Raw genomic sequence first — 14709 nt, 5'->3', positions numbered from 1 at the left:
GACCTTATAGGCACATTTTGTGCCTGGACTCAACTTAGTATTAGTGGGACCTAACTTGTTAATTACTAAATGCCCACAGAGCATGCTCATAGGACATACTTCTGACCCAGATAGTATACCTATACTTCGCCCATTGTGGCTATATACACTACACTTTGTGTGGACTTGCTGTGGGCCCTCAGTGAACTTCTGTTTCGAGTGGGCCAGCCCACAGTTTGGTCTAGCGACATTGTATATGTTTTTGGTATAGACATGTTAGTTTGGGAATTTGTGCACTAAAACTGTACACTCAAGTACATGAAGGTGAGCTTAAGCAAACTGCATTAAACATTCAAAACTATTGTATAATAGGCTTAGAGAGACAATAGAAAAGCCTATCTTAATTAAGATATAAATTGGATCCAATTAAAATATTGTAGAAATTATCCTAAAGGATTTTCCTGTATTGTACTATAAAATAATCCTATAGGAATGGTTGCAAAATATGATGAAAATTCTAAAATAACTCCTTCAAAGAAATCTGATAGGATGCTTCTTTTGTGTCTGTATAATTGTAAAAGTTAGACTGATTTAGATCAGAAATCCACTACATGTTCATTAACTGAAAACACAGCTGAAGGTGCTACAATTAACACATAAACACCCTTGACAGCACAGCACAGCACCACTGCTTTTTTCTGTGACAGACATAGATCTCGTCTAGGATTTAAACCCAGGACCTTTTGCACCCTAAGTGAGAATCATACCCCAAGACCAATAAGCCATGTAGAAGTGCTTGGCAGTGCCAGAAAAAAATTCTGTGAAACCGGTCCAATCTACTTTTTGTTCATGTTGTTTTTGTTACGCAACTCCCTGGATGCATATTACAGTTCACAGGCAGTAAAAAACGGCCCAGTGGCCTAATGTTTAAGGCACCAGCCTTCGAAGCTGGGGATTGTGGGTTCAAGTCCCACCTGGGTTGTCTTTGATGCAGTTTTTTGAAGTTGGCTGTGCAGCACAATCCAGTGTGACCTTCAAAAAACTAGGTTCATACTCTTAGGTCAAAAAGACATTATAATGGAAAACTCTTCAGAGAAGCTGATTTGTCATTAGTTGCACACACCAGATCGTCTGAATGCAATAGGGATCCTAAAGTGCTGTTCTCTGAGTTACAAGAACTTCCTGAGTCATACAACAAATATAGCAAATGCTAGTATTGGCCCAGTGGCCTAATGGATAAGGCATCACCCTTCAAAGCTGGGGAATGTGGGTTCAAGTTGTGTTTGTTGGGTTACTTTTAAGTTGTGTGAAAAAATCCTGACTTGTCTACTCAAAGCTTAGGTGTAATGATCTGAGGACAATAGTTAGCTTCAAATTCTCAGACTTGCTGCACACTTCAATTAAGATTCATCCGATCTTGCTTGAATTATCCAATTACGTTACAAACATAAAAGGTTTAGCTAAGCTCTGGTTATGGAGATCTTGACTTCAAGTACCCGGTGGCTTTCAACTAATAGTCTCATGTTTGGTGGATGATGATGAAATGCAAACTAGAAAATAGCTGCAGAAAGGTTGTGATTTCATGCTAATGAGAGTGGCCTTGACTGGAATTTGAAACTCAAGACCAGTCACACCATACGCAAGAACCATACCCCAGGACCAATTAAACACAAATATGGATGATTGCACAAAGAAAATTTTTGTCCATTAGTTGCACATATCTTATTTGACGGAATGCAAACTGGCATTGAGATCCTAAAGTGCAGTTTTCCATGCATTGGCATCTTGTTGAAAGCTCCTTGGCTCTCTCCGCTGGTGTGCTGGCCTTCATGCACAGCCTGGTCAGGTGTACAGAGAGAGTGGTCTGTGGCTTCTGGCACTCCAGGCACTAGACAACATTGCTATCAACTGACCTGTAAAAACACACATTCACCATTCATGATGTCATGAACAAGAACATTTTTAAACCAGGCACACAATTTTCTACATGAATTCAATAACCAAAAACATGAAGACAAAATAAACTAAATATTGATATATATATATTTTTTTTTTTTTGGTTCGCACATGTACTTGCTGAATTACCTCAAGGAATAAATTGGAATATTTCAAGATTAATTAATTAAATAAATTAAAAACACATTATTTCATTTACCAGAAACAAAAATATAATGTTACACTGAATTCATTATTTTTTGTGTTCCACCCAAAGATTCGGTGTGGCTTTTTCTGGCCACCACTAAGAAATTTTTCTCAGGGCACCTCTGCTTTTTGGGTTGCTGAATAACACTTATAATATATCCTGAGAGAGTGTATAGGTTAACTTTAATTAAAGAATTATTCTGGATGAACAAGCTCTGAAAAAAAATCATATTCATTTTTCAAAAAAAGGAAAAATTTTTATGTCTCTGTCATGATGACTGTACATAATATTTTACTAGTTATTTTGCAAGATTCCAGCATTCAGCTTAAAGTGCAATTTTAAGGATTAAGCAGGTTAACTAGGAAAGTTACTGGATAACTTTGTTTTGTGAACAATAAAATATATTCTTAAGGAGGCTAATATTATTGACATTAAAATAGTTTAATTGCTTTTATTTAAGCCAAACTAAAATAAAGGAATACTATAAAAACTGACTTTTACAAGAAATATTTTTTTAATTCAATTCAATTCAGCTTTATTTGTATAGCGCTTTTACAATGTAGATTGTGTCAAAGCAGCTTCACATAAATGGTCATAGTAACTGGAACAGTGTGGTTCAGGTTTTAGTGTTTAAGTTCAGTTTAGTTCAGTTTAGCTCAGTTCAGTGTGATTTAATCACTACTGAGAGTTCAAACACTGAAGAGTCAATTCATCGATGCGTAGCTCTACCAATCCTGAACCATGCGAGGCAGTGGCGACAGCGGAGAGGGAAAAAAAACTTCACCTGAGGGGAGTGAAGAAAAAAAACTTTGAGAGAACCAGACTCAGTTGGGCACGGCCATTTTAATTTCTCCGCTGGCCAAAAGTCTTGTGCAGAGCTTCATTCGCCGTGGTTTAGGCTGGAAGATGGCCTCAGCGAAGACTCGTCTGTCCCTGGAGCGTCGCTGGAATCAGACTCATGTTCTCCACTCCCCACGACCATCAGCGCAGCAGCAGCTCAGGATATGGCCTGGTCCCGGATATGGAATCCGGGAAATTTATAAGAATTACTGTGAAGATTCCTTTGTTCTTTACAGGAGGAATTTTGACTTGACAGCTGTGTATCTGTATAGATAAACACACACACACACACTCACACACTATTTCCCTAATTTGCAGAAGATAACACACACACACTCACACACTTTTTCCCTAATTTGCAGAAGATAACCAGTTGTTTGAACTGATTATGTGATGCTTGGATACTTATGTGGTTATGCGATTCAGATCTTGACCGAGAGGGGGAAATATTTGAATTAAACGTAATGCTTCTTGTCAGCGGTACTTATAACGGAAAAAAACTACATTAACGTTTGTTGATTGCAGACGGTGGTGGAAATAGACCTGGTCCTATTGAATTCGCGTTTTTTAGATAAATATTGTGTAGATAAAGTTAGTTATTTCGGTTTTAGGTTAAAGTATACTGTGTAGTGTTTATATTGTTCATGTATTGTTAGTATTTGTAGTTTTAGTGTACAGTTTGATGGGTTAAGGTTTGTAGTTTACTTAGTGTAGGTTGCATATATAACGTTAAGATTTTCGCTGATCAAGTGTTCGTCTAATAATCATTAAGTTAACTATTTACTAGTGTTTGAGTAGTTCGCATCGTTGTTTTGTAGTTTAACTAAAGTTTTAGCGTCTACATCACTGTCTCCGCGACTGGACACTGGTGAGTAAAACTTCAATTGGTTCATAGCCGATGTGCGTCAAAAAAAACATAAAATCTAATTCAATTAGAATAAAACAACGTTTAACTTACCTTTATTAGAGATTATCTATCTTCCAGTGATGTGACTGCTAGTTGCTCCAGGCACGTATTCAAGGCGGATCCCATTTAGGGATTTCCCCATTTTATTCGTCTGAACAGATCATTGGGATTTTAAAACAGAGCTGATCAAGTATACTTGATTGCCGTGTTCAGAAATTCCAATCACGCACTAGCACTAGGAAGATAGTTAGAAACCTCTGTTCTTTGCTTCATTACAGATTTTTATTGTGAGTATTGATTATATTTTAAGTTAGGTTAGGCAATATAAAAGGGGCTAGCTTTTATAGTGAGAATACAAAGTCCAAAAGTAGACTAGTTATCAAATAGGCAAATTAGACAGACTTCACATAATTAATCAGATAATAATTTAATGTGGCAGCTAAATTAGTCAAAGTCTTTGAACAATTTCTTATCTACACTGTAAAACATTATTGTTCTTGCTGCTTTTAGTTAAGGCAACATAAAATGTTAAGCTGTACTAGTTGGCAACTTGTATTTTTGAATTGACAAGACATTTAATGCAGACTGAGCAATACATTTATGGAACGTTTTGACAAAAAAATAAAAATAAATATATATATATATATATTTTTTTTGTACAAAAAAAGCAAAGAAAAAAATTTTTGTATATAATATGTAATTATAGTAAATAAAAATGTCAAATAGAAAAATATGTTATTATATTAATGTTAATGCACTAAATTAATGCAGGCTCGATGAGCATAAGAATCTTCTTTCGAAAATATTATCATGGTAATGTGGCCAGGTGACTGGTGCTCTACATTAACATTTATTTAAAATGTTATTTAAAAAAACATTTTATGTAAATTTTTGTGCTTTAATTCTTGTAGAAACATGGAAAATTTGGAGGTGTGAGTTCAGTTACCAAATGGAGGCGTGTCCAGAATATACTTCATAATCTCCATACTACACAAACACTTGACATCAACAATCAAATGGCTGGTCTCAATGAATATCTTCTGGCAAATTCTGAAACAGGACAAGATGAAGAAATGAACTGTGATAACATCTCAAATTTCAAACAACACAAACACCAACACTGACCTTGAAAGAGACATTGATGATGTCACTGATGATGATGATGATGACAGATTTACAGACTACCTCAGCAATTTCAGCGAGGAAGAAGATTTAGATTTTAGTGACACACAAGACAGAGGCTCCTTTGATGACATGCCAGATGAGCTGCGTCAGTGGGTTGTAGAGTGTGGTGTGACACAAAATGCCGCCGACAGCCTACTTAAAATTCTAAACAAACAAATCCCCTTACTTCCTAAATGTGTGAGAACTTTGATGAAAATTTCACACACACGTAAAGTCAAAAAAATGGATGGTGGGGAGTATGTCCATTTTGGAATATTGGAACACTTGCTCCAAAACAGAGATGCCCTGATGTCACAAACTGACAAAATTAAGATGCAGGTCAATATAGATGGACTGCCATTATTCAAAAGCTCACAGAAGCAAATTTGGCCAATTTTAGGAAAAAATTATTTTGAAAGGTACCCGTTTGTCATTGGTGTCTTCTGTGGAAACAGCAAACCTCGCAATCCTAACCAATATCTCCAAGATTTTGCAGAGGAGGTTTCTGCACTAGGACAAGGTTTCACTGTGGATGAAAGGCTGTTTCATCTTTCCCTGGACTGCTTTATCTGTGATGCTCTTGCACGATCATTCATAAAACAAACAAAGGGGCATGGAGGTTATAGTGGTTGCGATCGTTGCACGCAGGAAGGATCTTATATGGAACGGAAAATTATATTCCCAGAAACACATGCCCCACTCAGGACAGATGAGTCCTTTACAGAAAACCACAGAGGTCACTCCATACTCAGTACATTAAGTTTGGGAATGGTCACACAATTTGTGTTGGATTATATGCATGATGTTTGCCTCGGTGTGACAAGAAAGATGATCAATTTTTGGACCAAGGGCAACCTAAAAAACAGACAGAGCTTCCATATAATAAGTAACATCTCAGAGAGTCTTGTAGGAATGTCAAAATACATACCCTCTGAATTTGCACAAAAGCCACGATCACTCTCTGAACTGGATCGCTGGAAAGCTACTGAGTTTAGGCAGTTTCTTCTGTACACTGGTCCAGTTGTACTGAAGGATATTCTTCCAACACCACTTTACAACAACTTCCAATCACTGTCGGTTAGTATCTATCTGATGCTTTCCCCAACCCTCTGTGCCCATTACTGTGACTATGCTGATAACCTGGTTAGGTACTTCCTTAAACAGTTCAAACAACACCTAAGCAACTGCCTAGCAACAGCTTAGCAACCACCTAGCAACACCTTAGCAGCCACCTAGGAACACCTTAGCAACCGTCTATCAACACCTTAGCAACCACCTTAGTAACTGCCTAGCAACACCTTAGCAACCGCTAAGGTGTTGCTAGACGGTTGCTAAGGTGTTCCAATGTGCTCGCTAAGGTGTTGCTAGGTGGTTGCTAAGGCATCACTATGCTTTCTCAAAAGAAAATATTTTTTTTACCCAAACATGTAAAAAGTAATTGCAGAGATGGCAAAAGCATCTTGCTATATTAAAGTTATTGCAAGACAGAGAGGAGGGTTTTAAAAAGAAAGGAGGAGGATTTAGAGCGGGGATAGCAGAGGTAGAGGGGCGGGGTACGTAGCTGTTGGATCTTGGGGTTTGTAGTTTTTTGTCAGAGGAGGGGATTAAGAAGGGACAGGAAGTGGTCGTGTGCAGATTTGAACAGCAGACCGTGCAGGAAAGATTACAGCATCCTAAAAAAACTCAGTTGTAAACATCTGTATCCAAGGCCCCCCAGTAGAGACATTCCTTCCACTGAGTAACGCGAATAGCGCATTTTGCAAAAAAATTATTTGTGGTAAGTGTGAAAAATGTGTTCCCCCATAGCCTCTTATAAGGAAGGACTGAACAGATGGTTTCTGTATAATGTGCGAATGCTGTGTGAAATTCAGCTAATGAAAGTGTGTGGGTTGGGAGCTAACGGGTGATTTAAGTGTAATAGTGAATTCACAGCAATCCACCTGTTCTTCTGCCAAGGGAGGTGCTATGGGTAAAAGAAGTGTAGAAAGGTCAATGTCAGCACCTGATAGAATGAGGTTCTTGATGGCGTTGGAGATCAGGGGTGGTTCCAGGACTGGAGCATTATGCGGAATGAGAAGGGGTGTGGCTGTGGTAAGGGTGAAGGGGGCCGTGCGGAAGAAATGTGAGTGGGGAGGGTAGACTGTTGGGGAGGGTTAGTAATGGAGTTGGGTGCTTGGTGAAGAGATATAGAGGAGAAAAAGGTAGGGAAACTGGAAGAGGGGAAATGTGTAGGGAGAGGAAGAGCATTAGGATTTGTAGAGAAAAGACTGGGTAAAAATAAGCTGGGTTAATGAGTGAGGGTGGTTGGAAGGGAGAGAGAATTGAGAAGGATTGAGAGTGGAAGGGGTGGCTGGATAAGTAGGGCTGGAGTGTTCACTGGAATGTGGAGCTGGAGGCCAAGGGAGGGGGGTGGGAAGTCCAATAGTGACATCATGATCCAGTGGATTGTCCATGTTTTGGAATGTCAAGGTAGATGCAGTTTGTCCAGTTCCGTGGGATTGCTTTTTATTGCCTGTCTTAGTTGCTTTATTTGATGGTCCAGGGAGATTTTGTTTATACAAACGGTTCTGCTGTCCTGAGGGGGCAGAGTTGGTGATGAGATGGATTCATAGTTTTAGTAGTTCCGTTCTGTTTAATTGTTGATATCAAAAATTCAATTGTTGATTTCAACAACTAAATTGCTACTAGTAAAAATTGGTTTGTCCTCCACACACTTCTCCACTGTTAAATGCTCTCTTCCCTCACACTCACAGTTCTCACTTCTTGATGTAAATAGTGCAGCAGAAACACTCTGTTCCATGTTTACTTTGTTTACTCATCTGCTTACATCACCTTCCCTGCAACTCCACACATTCAATACAATTTCGCAATCCAGCTGGGATCATACACCATTACCCCATGTAGTTCAGTAAGAAATCTTAGGGTGATTCTGGATGATCAGTTGTCCTCCAAAGAGGACATTGCTAACACCGCTCCATCATGCAGAGATGCACAGATCTGACGGTTATTTCAGCTGAGTGTGACATTGCAGGGTAAGAAACAGCATCTGTATGACTGAAACCATGGTGCTTGACTGAAAAAAGGTGGCCATCTCCAGTTCGTAGGAGAGTCCTTACCCCGAATGGAGTATCTGCGTTTTTTTTCATGAGGAATGGAATGTGATATTAAAAGATGGATCAGTGCAGCAGCAGCATTAATGCAGTTGATGTGATTGTTGGGGTGAAGGAGCTGAGAAGAAGGCAATGTTCTTAATTTACCGCTCAATCAAGATTCCTACTTACACCTATGATTATGACTGAAAGGACAAGGTCTCAGATACAACCAGAAGCATTTTACAAAGTGTTATGAACCGCTTGTTTGAGTAACAACATAAAAGAGAGAAGAGCCCACAAAATAGCCTGAATGCAAATTATTTATTAAAAAATGTAACTCATAGAACAATCAATCAAAGCAACCAACAAATGTCTAGGGATAATTAATAATGAAGCTAAAAAACTTAGGGTATAAATCACAACAACACTTTAACTACATGATATAAGTAATGCAAAACAAAACCATGAGGATAAAGAGTTAATGAGATGGCAGGTCTTGACATGAGGACTCCCGAGTAGCCACAGGGTCCTGGGGTAGCAAGCACAACAACTTTTATATACCCACTGATGAGCAATGCCAGCATCCAATCAGGATTTACCACATACTCCAATCTGGATTTCTCATTCAGGGAGTCAGACAGAGAACATAATCTAAAACAACACTAGCTATATGAACACAGTGGAAAGTAGAGTACAGATGTATCTGCACCTGTATAATCACTTGCAAAGAGATTTTAAGCCGCAGAGGTACTGTTTGCCAGATGTTTATGAAAATGTTCTTCTTTCAGCTGCCACCATTGTTTACAGTAAACGCAACACATTTACAACCCCACCCACTGCAGTGTATGAGAGTTGGAAAACAGTAAACTGTCACTCAGCCTTTTCAAACATTATTCAAACATGAAACATTCTGTGCACAGAGAAAATGTTTTGCTGCATTCATGTCATGTGTGCAACTTTTTTCCATGCGTTTCTTAAGCTGCGCCGAATGAGCGAAACTCTGTAGACACTGATCAGATCTGTACGGTTTCTCTCCAGTGTGAATCGTCTGGTGCAGTTTAAATTTTAGAGCTGTAATAAAAGTCTTCTCACACTCAAGCACATACTCTTTCACACCAGTGTGGATCTTCATGTGTTCATTAAGGTTTGCTGATTGGTTGAAACTCTTCCCACAATGAGTGCATGTGAATGGTTTCTCTCCAGTGTGGGTCTTCATGTGTTTATTAAGGTCTGAGGAGTTGCTGAAACTAATCCCACACCGAAGCTGCGGTCACACTAGAGTTTGAGCATGCAACATTCAGTTGTGCAGAGTTGCGAAAAGGGGCAGGATTAACCAAGATTATTAGACATTAAAAAGGTGAGCGATTGGTCCATATTTTACATTTCTGTCCAGAGAGGTCATGTGTTGATCTTTGATTGGTCTTACACAGTCAAGTGATGTGATTTTGCAGGTCAGAGTTCACCAAGCTTGAACTTTGCAAGGCAGTGAACTACGAAACTTGACGCACTAACGTTTCTGGTTTGATGCATTCGAGTGTGTATAAATGGAAGTCTAAATGTAATCGCGGCTTAATTTGTGGTTTCTTTCCAGTGTGGATCCTCATATGTAGATTAAGGGATGATGCCTGGATGAAACTATTGCCACACTGAGTGCATGTGAATGGTTTCTTTCCAGTGTGGATCCTCATGTGTTTATTAAGGTGTGATGAGCAGTTAAAACTCTTTCCACACTGAGTGCATGTAAATGGTTTCTCTCCAGTGTGAATCCTCATGTGCTGATTAAGGTTTGATGATTGGCTGAAACTCTTCCCACACTGAGTGCATGTGAATGGTTTCTCCCCAGTGTGGATCCTCATGTGTTTATTAAGGTGTGATGGGCAGATAAAACTCTTCCCACACTGAGTGCATGTGAATAGTTTCTCTCCAGTGTGAATCATCATGTGTAGATTAAAGGATGATAATTGGCTGAAACTCTTCCCACACTGAGTGCATGTAAATGTTTTTTCTCTGGTGTGGATCCTGATGTGTTTATTAAGGTTTGATGAGCTGCTAAAACTCTTCCCACACAGAGTGCATGTGAATGGTTTCTCTCCACTGTGGATCCTCATGTGCTGATTAAGGTTTGATGATTGGTTGAAACTCTTCCCACACTGAGTGCATGTGAATGGTTTTTCTCCAGTGTGGATCCTCATGTGTTTATTAAGGTGTGATGAGCAGTTAAAACTCTTCCCACACTGAGTGCATGTGAATGTTTTTTCTTCAGTGTGGATCCTCGTGTGAATCTTAAGTTTGCTTTTGTTTCCAAAACTCTTTCCACATTGAGTGCAGGTGAAACGATTCTTGTCTCTCCTTTTCAAAATACCATCAGTCTGTAAATGAGTTTTTTCCTCAATTTTGACATGATGTTCCTCCTCTTTACTCCCCTCATTCTCTTCAATAAAGTCTGAAATAAATAAATAAATAAAACATTAGTTTTCATGAAGTCTTAAAAACTCTCATCAAAAGCTGAAAAGTGAAAAGACACTGGAAACATTGGCTACACACACTGAAATTTTGATGCAAATTAAATGTAAAATAAATCAGATCATATTGTGTTTGGTCCATTAACGTGTACACATTTAAGCAGATTCAATTCAGTTAATCTTTACCTAGTGCTTTTGCAATGTAAATTGTGTCAAAGCCGCTTAACATAGAAGTTATAGTAAATTGAAACTGTGTCAGTCCAGTTTTCAGCATTTCTTACATAGTTGATCATAAAAATAATTTTGGTCATATTGATAAGACAGATATTAGAAAGCTGTAAATGGCCTGTTTTTATTCATATATATTCCTAATCACAACAAAATGTTTTTCTAAACTTTGTAAAGCAGACAGGGAATACTTGTTTATTCTGTGCCTGACGGGTAAACGCATAAGAAAAAAAGTTCTGGGGTAACAGCCGAGAATATTTGCCTAACAGACATGAGACACATCTGTACAGCATCTGCATAAAGGCTGAAATTTGCACCTTTCCCCTTGTGTGCTGTTGGGTCATTTTTCATCCATTCTGGGGTGATTTTGAGGCTTAATTTGACCAAAACTTTTTCTGTGTTTCAGCAAACAGACTGATATTTGAGGACATCTTATTTTGACATATTCTGGGAAAATGCTTCGTAAAAAAAGAAAAAAACAATACACTCAGGACAAATTTACTCCCTTTTCGTTATATTCATGGCTGTTTTTTTCTCCATTGGCCTCTATTATAACAAAAAATTTTGACTGCAAAGCCATGACAGCATATAATCATGCATTTATGATTGTTGGGGTTTTCTGTGATGACATTTAAAAAGGAAATCGGTGGGAGTGTAAAGAAAGAGGAGGGTTCAAGAGGGCAGCATTATGTGGTGTGCGCAAGAAAGAGAAGTTGACTGAACTGTTGCAGTGTGGGGAAACGAGTAGAGAAACCAGATCGAGACAAGCAGTGTAAACTTAATGACTCGCTGTGAGAAACAAAAAGCAAAAAGTATGTATCGAAGCAACAGAGCAAAGACCGCTGTCTTGTTACTGAAGTGCTCGTGATGTCTGTAAATGAGTGCGTTACCAAAAACTTCAGTGCAGTGTGTCCTGAACAAAATGAATTTATCGATTTATCTCGCTGGCATGGAGTCAGCTGCCGAAAGCCTTTATCCGGCAGTCGACGGTGTCAGAGTTTCCTGTTAGGCACCCGTGACTGCTACTCACCGGCTGAGTTCGTCGACGCCCTCAACCTTTACATCCACACCTCCACATTCACCATTCCCCTCTCATTTCCCTTCACGTTTTTTTGGCCCACTTTCTCTTTTTATTTCTCGTTTTGTTTTCTCCCTGTACTTATATTATCATCATTATTATTTTTCCCCATATTCAAAAATCATTTGCATTTTTTTTCTTTACTTTCATTTGAGTTATAAGTGCTGAGGGTTTTGTGTTTCATTGTGATTATTGTTATATTGTTTGTTTTGGACTTCTGGTTGGAGCGGCGCCATGTAATGTAAAGACGCAAACTGTTGAGGTCCTCACGTAAAACCTGAAAGTTCGTTTAATATTGCTCTTATCCTAAATTAAACCTAACCTATACTGGAAAATAAGCGTTTATCCACGTGACGGAATTTGTAGCTGGCCTCTTGAAAGACACCGTGAACCTCGAGAAGACTCCACTTTTTGACTGGGCACACAGCATTCTCAGCAGCAAACCAGTGGACGACAAGGAACCGCCACTAGTCTTCGTGATTAAATGACACTACTTTTCCGAAATATGATATTTTGAAAAAGCCATAAAATTGAAGAAAATAACGACAGTACACTGAGCTGTCAAAGACGATATAACTGTTAATGTCACTCTGCGGCTATGTTTTAAATGGCCACTATAGCATGTTTGTTGTTGTTATTCCTAGTTCTCAAGTATATTTAGTCAATAATGAGGTAGCTTTGTAGTAAAACATCAAGAGCTGTTCAAATTGTTTTGTTTTATATGTGAAGTCCCACAAATGTCAGCTAGTTAAGAGTGGGAGTAGCTGGAAGTGTGTGCAAGTTTACATGCAAGGTTTCAATATTGTGTTGTTTTGTGTTTATAAGTGTATGTGGGTGTAACCGGTGTTCGCACTCTCTGCGTTGTGTACAATAATGAGACAGGCCACTGGTACTGCTGATGGTGGGTTTATTGTCACTCAAGCGTCAGATCAGAGCAAACTGGATGAATCAGAAAACAGCACAGTAAGTTGATATGATTTCGTTTGTAAATTTCCCCACCTCTCCTCGGCGCGCTCAATGCGGTCTGAGCAAACATAACAATAACATCATACCCAATTAAAACTGGGTAAACAGATCACAAAAGTACAAAAAGTAAATAAATAAAAATAACAAATGATTACAGTTCCATACATTGTGATATTAATTAATCTTCCCCTATCTAACTTTATATTAGAAATTAATGTAATTGCGAAACAAATGTAAACACAAAGAAGCATAAATGTACATAAAACAATACCTGGATGAATCAGAAAACAGCACAGTAAGTTGATATGATTTCGTTTGTAAATTTCCCCACCTAACAAATAAATAGCAGTTACAAAGTGTTAGAAGGTCATTCGAAATCACTGTGTCCAGTATACATACTTATACACACATACTCAATCAACTGTGCTCAGTAAAGTGATTAATTTTATCCATCCACATGAAGAAAAGTACTTCCTAGTTAATATAGAACACTCTTACAAACAATACAATCGCATATTTAAAGCTTATTTAAAGTTCTGACAACTTTTAGAACGATTTTCCTTGGAGCACCATTAAAAGCTCACCTCTCCTCGGCGCGCTCAATGCGGTCTGAGAACCCAGCGCGGCAACCGGAAGTGACGTTGCGCGGCAACCGGAAGTGACGTAGCGCGGCAACCGGAAGTAACGTTGCGCGCAAAACAAATATAAAACTATTTTCATTAAACAACACAAATAGAGTAAAAACTAAATTCTAACATATGTCTAAACAAATTGATGCAAAACAAATGCACGAAAATTAAAAGGAGGGACTATTAGTGAAATGCATTAAATTAATACTCTTATTAACACCCGTCACATGGGCCTTTGAAACTTTTAATAAAAACTGATCAGCGGAACGCAAGTGTCTTGGAGGAGTGTAATTAACAATCAGTTGGGATAAATAATGAGGGCCTAGACCATGTAGGGCTTTATACACAAAGAAAAGGATTTTAAATTTGATTCTTTGTGTCACCGTTGGCCAATGTAGAGCCTCAGAATAGGAGTGATGTGTGCATATTTTGGGCTTTTTGTTAAGAATCTAGCTGCTGCATTTTGCACTAACTGTAGCCGAGCAATCTGAGACTTAGGCAGGCCAAAATAGAGCGAGTTGCAATAGTCTAACCGGGAGGTTATAAGTGCGTGTAAGGCAATTTCTAGAGAGTGTGAAGGAAGAGAGGATTTCATTTTTGAAAGAAGGCGAAATTGGTAGACACTATTTCCCACAACTTTTGAGATATGTTTATCAAATTTTAAGTTCTGGTCTAATGTTATGCCCAGGTTGCGTACCTGGGGTGATTTGAACTCCTCCAAGTTACCCAGCCTGGGGCGTTTACAGTCAGACAAATCATAGGGCCCAAATAAAATCACTTCTGTTTTCTTCACATTTAGAAATAAAAAGTTCTCAGAAAGCCATGCTTTTACCTCCTCCACGCATAGTGAAAGGGAGTTCACAACAGAGGACTCATTTTGCTTTTTCAGTGACATATAGATTTGTGTATCGTCTGCATAAAAATAAAAATGCAGGCCATGTTTACTGAAAATAGAACCTAGAGGGAGCATATAAAGAGAGAATAGTGAAGGTGCTAGAATTGAGCCTTGGGGAAGACCACACGTTAACGGTGCCGTAGAGGAGGAAAAGTTACCAATTTTGACAAAAAACTTCCTGTCGGAGATGTATGATTTAAATCATTTCAGCACTGTACCCTTCAGCCCAACCCAGGACTCTAGCTGAGATAATAACACAGAGTGGTCAATAGTATCGAAGGCTGTGGATAAATCCAGCAAAATTAAGGCCACGTGATTAACAGCAT

At 38.6% G+C, this 14709-nt stretch overlaps 5 protein-coding genes and 1 non-coding gene across 10 annotated transcripts in view; 3 read left to right on the top strand and 3 right to left on the bottom strand.

Annotated features, from left to right (window-relative positions):
- Positions 1–14709, top strand: part of LOC137491106 (uncharacterized) — a 1257671-nt gene that overhangs the window by 535009 nt on the left and 707953 nt on the right. The window lies entirely within an intron of this gene.
- Positions 1–14709, bottom strand: part of LOC100329723 (uncharacterized) — a 399138-nt gene that overhangs the window by 101946 nt on the left and 282483 nt on the right. The gene's annotated exons all lie outside the window — the stretch shown is intronic.
- The window catches only part of LOC137491131 (uncharacterized), a 246822-nt gene that overhangs the window by 160065 nt on the left and 72048 nt on the right, over positions 1–14709 (top strand). The gene's annotated exons all lie outside the window — the stretch shown is intronic.
- Positions 889–961, top strand: trnar-ucg (transfer RNA arginine (anticodon UCG)). The gene has a single exon. It is a non-coding gene; the product is annotated as a tRNA-Arg (tRNA).
- On the bottom strand, positions 8428–13187 carry LOC137491130 (uncharacterized). Its single transcript, XM_073948831.1, has 2 exons — positions 12893–13187; positions 8428–10568 (listed from the first exon to the last, which is right to left on the bottom strand). The coding sequence occupies exons 1-2, from the start codon at positions 12927–12929 to the stop codon at positions 9616–9618; spliced, it is 990 nt and encodes a 329-aa protein (XP_073804932.1). The 5' UTR covers positions 12930–13187; the 3' UTR covers positions 8428–9615.
- The window catches only part of LOC100331072 (NACHT, LRR and PYD domains-containing protein 3-like), a 57517-nt gene continuing 55591 nt past the window's right edge, over positions 12784–14709 (bottom strand). For both annotated transcript variants that reach the window (XM_073948276.1, XM_073948278.1), the window contains one exon: positions 12784–14709. This exon is cut by the window's right edge and continues 1865 nt beyond it. The gene's annotated coding sequence lies outside the window, so the exon portion shown is untranslated.

Source organism: Danio rerio, chromosome 4 (assembly GCF_049306965.1).
Source record: "Danio rerio strain Tuebingen ecotype United States chromosome 4, GRCz12tu, whole genome shotgun sequence".
Lineage (NCBI taxonomy): Eukaryota > Metazoa > Chordata > Actinopteri > Cypriniformes > Danionidae > Danio > Danio rerio.
The sequence above is the reverse complement of the archived record's forward strand: the minus strand, read 5'-3'. Positions and strand labels throughout refer to the sequence as shown.

Coding starts and splice junctions, on each gene's coding strand:
- LOC137491130 (XM_073948831.1), bottom strand. CDS start 12,929: ATGTTTGCTCAGACCGCATTGAGCGCGCCGAGGAGAG. Junction 10,569..12,892: donor ATTGAGCGCGCCGAGGAGAG/GTGGGGAAATTT, acceptor TATTTATTTCAG/ACTTTATTGAAGAGAATGAG.